Here is an 8648-nt window from a genome sequence, read left to right on the forward strand (position 1 = left end):
GTGCTAAGGGCTGTCCATACATTACAGAACACATTGTTTGGTGATGTTTTTGAAGACCCACCCACCCCTTGTAACTCTTTGTGATGCTGAAACAAACACACACAAGTAAGGACCCACTCACCCACGAATGTGTTACATGATTTATGGACAGCCCCATATACATACCTATGATAGATAATTTTCTTCCTAAGAATTGACGTCTACAGAGCTATGCTGTTTGACACTGGCTCAGGAACCGGCATGATAAATAAGGGAGGATATGATAGAGGTCTATAAAATCATGACTGGTGTGGAGAAAGTAAATAAGGAAGTGTTGTTTACTCCTTTTCATAACACAAGAACTAGGGGTCACCAAATGAAATTAATAGGCAGCAGGTTTAAAACAAACAACAGAAATATTTTTTCACACAATGAACAGTCAACCTGTGGAACTCCTTGCCAGAGGATGTTGTGAAGGCGCAGACTATAACAGAGTTAAAAAAAGAAGTAGATAAGTTCATGAAGGATAGCCATTGATGGACCTATCAGCCAGAAGCTTCTGTTTGCCAGAAGCTGGGAATGGGTGACAGGGGATGACTCACTTGATGATTACCTGTTCTGTTCATTCCCTCTGGGGCACCTGGCATTGGCCACTGTTGGAAGACAGGATACTGGGCTAGATGGACCTTTGTCCTGACCCAGTATGGCCATTCTTATGTTCTAAGTATAAAATAGTTTGTCAGTATAACTGAGTTACATTGAATGTGTGGGGAGAGGGAGGCAGATCTCCATGAGTTTTTCAGTTACTATCTAAAGGATACAGGAGATAACACTCCATCCCAAGTTATTTTGCTGGCTAAGGAACGTGTCCGAAGGAAGTAATAAAAGTTGAATGGGGCTAGCTTGAGCAAGTGAAATAGCCATAGAACTTGTGTCAGTTCTTGTGAGGAATTGGCCCCAGTAGCCCAACCGTGCGACTGTTTGATGACTATTGTACTCAGCACATTTCACCTCAAAGGCTCTCCAGTCCCTTATGAGCAATCCACGTACAGCAATAACACAGCCATCTCTGGGGAGGGTGGTGGTGGCCAGCCAGCACACAAGCACTCTGCACAGTATTAGGCAAAGAAGGACAAAGTAGGTTCCTAAGCCTACGTAAAAGGGCGTTGTTTAATGTATAAATGTTATAGATCAAGCTGCCTTTCCTGGAAGTTAAGTTTGGGACTGGACCAAGATCCTGGATCTGAGCCCTTCCAATTCCAGATCTGGATCCAAACTTCACAAGTGGAACATCTCTCTCTGGTCTTTACCTGCACTGTGTCCTAGAAAGGTGCCAACCCAGCATGAAATTCACTCCTGTGCTGAGGTGTGCACCAGGCTTGTGTTATCACATAAGTCCTATTTTGTGGGCTGAAGTAGAATTGAAGTGGTGCGCAGCTTTGGGCCAGCCCCATGCACAGCAGTGTCATCATGCAAGGGACACACTGCAGTGTCCATCTCTCATGCTTTCCCGGGATTCGATACGTTTAAAGAATCTTTCTCAGAATACCTTGCTTTAATTAGAGCACTACTACTTTGTATTTAGAGTGCATTTTGCCAGCTAAGTATCTATGAAATTAATACATACTGTAACTTGGCAGGATCTTCCCACTGAAGTCTACTTGACTAGTGTGCAACCCAATATCAGCAGCGTATGTTTGGACTAAGAATTCTTTGGAAAAGACAGTCAGCTAGAATACAGGGGTTTTTTTTCTTTACCCTCAAACAGTCAGTTCTTGCGTTTGACAGCTAAACCTGGCTGGGGCCATTTCTCTTTTCTTTCTCCTCCTCTTGAATCTTCTTAAGGGGAGTTGCTGTATCAGGAGGTGGAGGATGGGGGTGGGGGGGCGGCGGTGACTGTGTGTGTGTGTGGCGGGTGCGGCAGTGGGAGTTTCAGGACAAACAAGACTCCAGGGAGTACTGAAAGCATTTTTAGCTTGGGGATTTACTGCTATTTTCTGCTAGAGGTTTAAATTGAAAGCTGCTTGTGATTTAGGAGCATGAATCTGAGGACTGTGCCGCAGTTCAGGAAGGCACTTAACCATGTGCTTTATTTTAAGCCTGCGCTTAATTTTTATTGACTTCAATGAGACTTTGCCAAAGCTAGGGAAGTGCTGAAGTGCCCTGCCTAAACTGGTGCCTGTACCAAATAGCATTTCTTAGAAGCTTGTCTAGGTGTCATAGGAGGCTCAGTCAGTCTGAAGAATGCAATGCACTCCAGAAAATCACCACACTGAGGGGCAAATGCAATGCTGACATAATAACTCTTAGGCCCAAATTCTCTGCTGAGCGCCTTGGTGTAGTAACTTGGCTGGGCACTGAGGCTCTCATTGGAAGAAGGGAAATGGACTCACCTTTCAGACTGAGGATCCTCTCAGCAGATAACTCAGCATAGACTCTTTGGCCCTAGCACCCTTGCCCCTCCCCCCCCCCCCCGGCACCTCCCCGAAAGACTGGAAGTTCTGTGAACTGGTAGAACTTCTAGCTCTTCTGCTGCACTAATAACCCCCACCAACACAGTGTACTGGGTGGTAAATCTCTCTTTTCTGCCTCCCCGGTTCTTACCCTCTTCTTCTGTGTAAGGGAACTACATCAATATTGCTGTATGCTGGGCCATTTGCATCCCTGGAGGCGGGTGGTTGGTTGGATGGATTGTCCCATAGACTACAGAATCTGACTGGAATGAGAGGAGAACAGAGGGAGACCAAAATAATTCTTTGTGCACCAGACACCTTAGACTCCTTCAGGACTCCACACTCATGTATTTTACTGCTTTAATTTCGATACTTCAGCTGACTTCCCAGGAGGATGGTGGGATTTTGTTCAGTTGAAGCGCATTGGAATTGAATTTGAGCCAATTCCCTCCCTGTTGTGTCTCCAGTGAAGGCAGTGCAGTTACGCTAAGTCAGTTTGGCCCCATATTGATGACGTGTTCTGGCTTGACAAGAGACATGCTAGTATATTCATACAATGAGGGCCTGATACCAATAAGAGTTTTGTCGCTGATTTAAATGGGAACAGAACTGGGCCTTAAATGAGTGGCAACTGTTGAAATTAAGGTGACATTTATAAATTACTTTATTAATAATCCCTAAAGGATGAATAGAAATTGCTTTTTCACTAATAGATTATCTAAGGGACAGATTACATGATGTAGAGACCCTTCTATATAAGTGATTTATGTTCTATATTCCCAGTCTATCAGGGGTTTAAAACAGATGCTATAAAATCATCTGTCTGTCTCTACAACATGCCCTAGCACATATAAGAATGATTTACTTGGAGAAAAGCAATTTCTGTTCATTATCCATGAATTATCTTAAAGTATGTATACATGTCACCTTAATTTCACGTTGTTATATGATTTAGTGCCTTCTTTTCCAGGCTAAATTTATTTTTATGGACCTTATTTGCTTCAAATTAGCCCTGAACCTGGCCTGAAGTAGTACCCTCTCTTCCTACTCTTCATTGCTCTTCCTTAGACTCTGCTGGCAAATTTTGAGACCTAAACACAGAAAATACCTTTAATAATAATTTAACCCCCACCCCAACATTTTCTTCTTTTAATTCCAGTCTCATCCTTGTGTATGTCTTAGCGTTCCACAAGAAAATGACATTGTAGTGCAAGCAGAAAGCCCCAAAATGGATATATTAAAAGTGGTCACATTTTCATAGCAACAAGGTCATGGGTCAAATCCAGGACCTTTTTGCAAATGTAGGGGAAATGAGCTTGCCAGTTCCCTGCTATACCTAATAGCTCAGAAGGAATTTGGTTGGTTCATCAGCACCTAATTTTGTGTGAACTTGAGACTCAGCCACATTAGTGTTTAAATTGTATTAATTGTTGAAAGGTATGTGCTGGGCCCAGTTTTGAGTGAACCAGGGGCTGTTTCTGGCTTCACATTGAAACTTGGTGGAATTCTGCAGTGTCAACTGTTTTCTCGCTGTGGTTTTGATCAAACTCTGAACTCGAAGGATGAGCCCTGGTGAACAGAAACCACTGGGTTTTGCACAGCCCTGCCATTCCTCAAAGCATTTGTAAGCTCAAAATTACAGATAATAAAATCATGACCTTTATGTTTCCCCAAGTATGGAGGATGCTAGTTAGTAGCAGATCTGGCTTCAACCCCTGTCAATGTGCATGGACTCTTGATTATGTGTATTTGGTGGGCAATGTATATTTCTGGGCCTCTTCTCAAACGTTTCCCTCATATGATTCTGTTTTGCTGTTGTAGAGTTGTTTATGATCTCCCCTTACCTTCTTAAGGAGACAGGTACTGTACAGTTTGTGTAGCAAACAAAAAGCTTTGACAAGATGATATGTTAATGATTTCAAGTTTAAAATAACATAAATGCATCCATGAATAGAAGATCTAAGGGGGAATGGATAGTTATGGAGATTAGTGGTGAATTATGGAGCCTTTTCCCTTTGGTTGCCTCTTTGAATCCAGCCTGGGTTGGCAGTGACTCTGAGTTACAGCTGATTTGGGGCTCATATAAAATAATTTGGAGATCACAGGTCTAATGAATTCTAAACCAGCTCAGAGTGGCTGTGCTTTGCTCTTGACTCAGATTCTGAGTTTAATAGCATCTGACAAATTGTACCAAGCTCTGCAAAGATTTTCTAGACAAGCGTTTAGAAGGGAGCAGACCGAAGAGTACCAGTTTCACTCTGTGTGCTCATGTCTCTGGAGGTGTACGGCTGGTGCTATTCCCATCTGTTCCACCTGGCCCATTTTCAGACATACATAGCAATGATTCTGCCAGAGCTCTGTGCTTCCTGTGATCTGCTGCAGCTTCTGTGCAGTGACATGTTAATTTTTCTTGGGCATTTGGGGAATTAGTTTGCTAAGGACTGAAAGCGCTTTGACTGTTTTGTTTGTTCACAGTAATAATTCTACATAATAGCTATTCAGTGTAATATAAGCAACTTATATGATACTTACCCACCTTTGGAAAGCACTTTGAGGGCTACAGATGAAAAGCCCTATATTCTTTATTAATTAGTTGGAGCCGTCTAATCCAGCTCCCATTGAAGTCAGTGGGAATCTTTCCTTTTGCTTAAGTGAATTGTGGATTAGGCCCTATATAATGTTCCATATTTTGTTTACTATTGTTGCCCCTTTTTGATATGAGAGTTGACGTCTGGGGGCCTGTGGGTGTTAGAATTGAGAGTAGCAAATGATGGTAGTCAGGTATTTCTCTGATGCAGTTTTGTGTATATACAAAGAATGTATGAAGCCCTGTGTCTTGGAACACAGAAGGAATAAAATAGCAAGAAACAGCTTCTTTTGCTCACAGCACAGCTCACAGCACTTTGTTTTTTGTTTTTTTAGCCTGCACCCTGACCTGAAAAACCTCTACCCAGGGTCAGTGATGCACATTTAGCTGCTCATTCAGGCTGCCTCTCTCACTCTGTCTGTTCTTGTCTGACCTCAGTTTTAGATCTCTCATCCCGGCACCTTCCCCTATCCAAAAGAATACTAGTCAAAAGCTTCTCAGCAGGTTCACACACACCTTTTGTCTTAGGTGGTACTTACGCTTACAGTTACGTTAATTGAAGGGTGAGTTCACACCTACCAATCTCAATGGGGTATTAATTCAGCCCATAACGAGGTTTTACCCAGATCAGAACACTATTGTGAAGGTTCTGGAAATATTCCCAAAGATGGGATGGATAGCTATAGTTTTGACGTATTTAGAAAAGAAAAAGAAGTTAAAGAAAGACTTGATACAGTAGTCATCATCTGACCTGTGATTTGTTCCATAGACTGTTCCAGTTATTCAGCAGTTAAAGGTAAAATAGCTATATATTCTGGCATAGGATTATAGTGTTTGTAGGATTTCCACTTGGCTGAAATACGTAAATATCCTATTATGTGATGCCATGACTCTTGCAGTACTGCTGCATGTTTTGTATAAATTAGAGATTTGCCTGAATCTAAACCACAGATCAAAATGCTGCTGGAGTTCCAAATCCAGATCTGTTTTAGAATTTTGCAAATGGTCCCAATTGTAAACTGGCCTGAACCAAAACCCTCAATAGCATTAATCCCAAATGGTGGGACGTTTGACATCTGAATTTCTAGTACAGGGGTGGCCAGCCTGAGCCTGAGAAGGAGCCAGAATTTATCAATGTTCATTGCCAAAGAGCCACAGTAATACATAAGCAGCCCCCCATCAGCTCCCCTTGCTCCTAGCACCTGCCACGCACTGGCAGCCCCGCCAATCAGCGCCTTCCCCTCCCTCCTGATCAGCTGTTTCGTGGCGTGCAGGAGGCTCCGGCGGGGGGCGGGAGGAGAAGGAGCGAGGGCATGGCAGGCTCAGGTGAGGAGGTGGGAAGGGGTGGAGTGGGGGCAGGGCCTGTGGCAGAGCCAGGGGTTGAGCAGTGAGCACCCCTCGGCACATTGGAAAGTTGGCACCTGTAGCTCCAGCCCTGGAGTTGGTGCCTATACAAGGAGCCGCATATTAACTTCTGAAGAGCCGCATGTGGCTCCGGAGCCACAGGTTGGCCACCCCTGTTTTAGTATAAATGCCCCATCCTCCATTATTATGATTGCCCTTGAAAAGGAGGCTTAGGAGACCTGCCTGAGAAAGTGACCCTAGTGCTCTGGGTACAGACCTAGGAGCTCCAGTTCTGGCTCTGATGATGGCACCCTCTGTAGCCTTAGTAGTCATAGTAAAACGATGTAAAGGTAAACTTTTAAAAGTAAGTTCTTTGATGTTTGGGTGTCCATTTTTACTCCAAGATTTAAAAAAAATAGAGGCCAAAAGTTAGATTCCACAGTTCAGCACCGAAATAAAGAGCCTGGGACAAGATTTTGAAAAATGTACCTAAGTAAATGGCCAAATTTTCAAAAATGCTAAGCAATCCAGTCATCCCACTGATGTCAGTGGGAGATCTAGGTGCTCAGCACCTTTTTGTGGCTCAACTCCCCATCTCTCCAATGAGAATACCAATCTGCACATCCCAGGAATCGTAGAGCTAGTTAATGTTTGGGTTGCCATTGAGCAGCGCACTGGAAATTAAGGATGAAATTTCAAAAGCACCTAACTGGGGGAAGTTCCCCATCTTCCATGGGTGTGGTGGGTTCAATGGCGATTGGGCATCTAACCCCTAAAAACATTTTTGAAAAGAGCAGTCTAAATTCTGGGGGCTGGGCTAAATGAATACTTAGTTCGTGGCAAGCTGGGGTGTAAATCTATTCTGCGCTATCCTGCCGCACACTAAGAGTCCTTGTGGACCCTGCTGCTGTGCATTAAAAGTTCCCAAGTGCTCTTTGATCTATCCCGCTTCGAAATGGTAGATTGACGCCCCAGCTTGCTGAGAATTTAGGGTTTCTCTAAACAAACATTAAGTGTTGTTATTTGCCCTGTTCAAGATTCCTACAAGTAGCTCTTCTGATGTATGCTTCACAGAGGGATATGTTTTATTGGGACAGGCCACAATGGGGGAGGTTTGCGAAGTTCGGTGACTAGTTGCTATTTGTGACTTTGAAAATCTCCCCACAAAAACTAGATCCCTGTGTTAGGAGTGTTTAAAAAAAAAAGCACCCTTGAATCAAACAATAATGTTAATGGTTCATTTTGAATATTTCAACTGGTATTTCTCCCCCCAGCTACTGGACTGAAAGCAGGAGAGAACAGGGCCAGATCCTGTAATTGTTCTTTTATGCAAAATTGCTATTTGGCCAAGGGGTTTACAACTGATTGAAATGAATTTTCTTTCCCTTTTGCAGCCTGACGGCACCAGCAAAGAGTGTGTCTTCATTGAAAAAGTCCTAGAAAACAACTACACAGCACTGATGTCTGCAAAATACTCTGGCTGGTACGTTGGATTTACCAAAAAGGGAAGGCCACGAAAGGGGCCCAAGACCCAGGAAAACCAACAAGACGTGCATTTTATGAAAAGGTACCCAAAGGGTCAAGTGGAGTTACAGAAACCTTTCAAGTACACCACAGTGACCAAGAGGACTAAGAGAATACGACCTACCAACCCCAGTTAAAAGATAGACAAAAACAGTGTCACAATAATAAACCACAAAAAAACTGCACCAGAGGAATATTTTTACATTAAAAATAAGGAAGAAGCTCTATTTTTGTACATTGTGTTTAAAAAAATAATTAAAATTTTTTTAAAAAAAATAAAAGACTGGATGGCAAACGCTGGGGGAAGCTGTTAGGGATTTATTGTGACTTGAAAAACAAAATGAACTGCTCTATTTAAATTGACTTCTTGTTGTTGACACATAGGTGCTTATTTCTCTTTTTGGAACGGACAACTTTTCAAGCAGATCCCCAGAGGAAAAACAATTAATATTAAATAAAATAAAACCAAAGAAAACCAAAGTTCTTTCCCAAAGTTACTGAGACCCTGCCCCGAAAAATCACCAGTTTTGCAGTAATCTATTTATTATCTGCTGCAAACTGTCCCGAGACAAGATGGTGTGTGCGGCAGTGATTGAGTTTCCGTGGAGTTCTCAATGCATCGATCTTCTGTAACCTTTCTGATGACATAAGGTGTCACGGCTCTGTGATCCTGCATTATGCTCAGTTCTGGAGAATGCTGCTAAATACATTCAAGTGACTAAAAATGACCTAATACACCAATGATAAGGGAATATTTTAAA

At 42.7% G+C, this 8648-nt stretch overlaps 1 protein-coding gene across 1 annotated transcript in view; it reads left to right on the top strand.

The window, feature by feature from the left end:
• FGF18 (fibroblast growth factor 18) overlaps positions 1-8648 on the top strand; it is a 108067-nt gene extending 99419 nt beyond the window's left edge. Inside the window, exon 5 of the mRNA XM_074962125.1 lies at positions 7758-8648. Within this exon, the coding sequence (XP_074818226.1) occupies positions 7758-8024 (267 nt within the window). The 3' untranslated portion in view covers positions 8025-8648. The remainder of the gene's footprint in view (positions 1-7757) is intronic.

Source organism: Natator depressus, chromosome 8, assembly GCF_965152275.1.
Source record: "Natator depressus isolate rNatDep1 chromosome 8, rNatDep2.hap1, whole genome shotgun sequence".
In the NCBI taxonomy this organism is placed as follows: Eukaryota; Metazoa; Chordata; order Testudines; family Cheloniidae; genus Natator; species Natator depressus.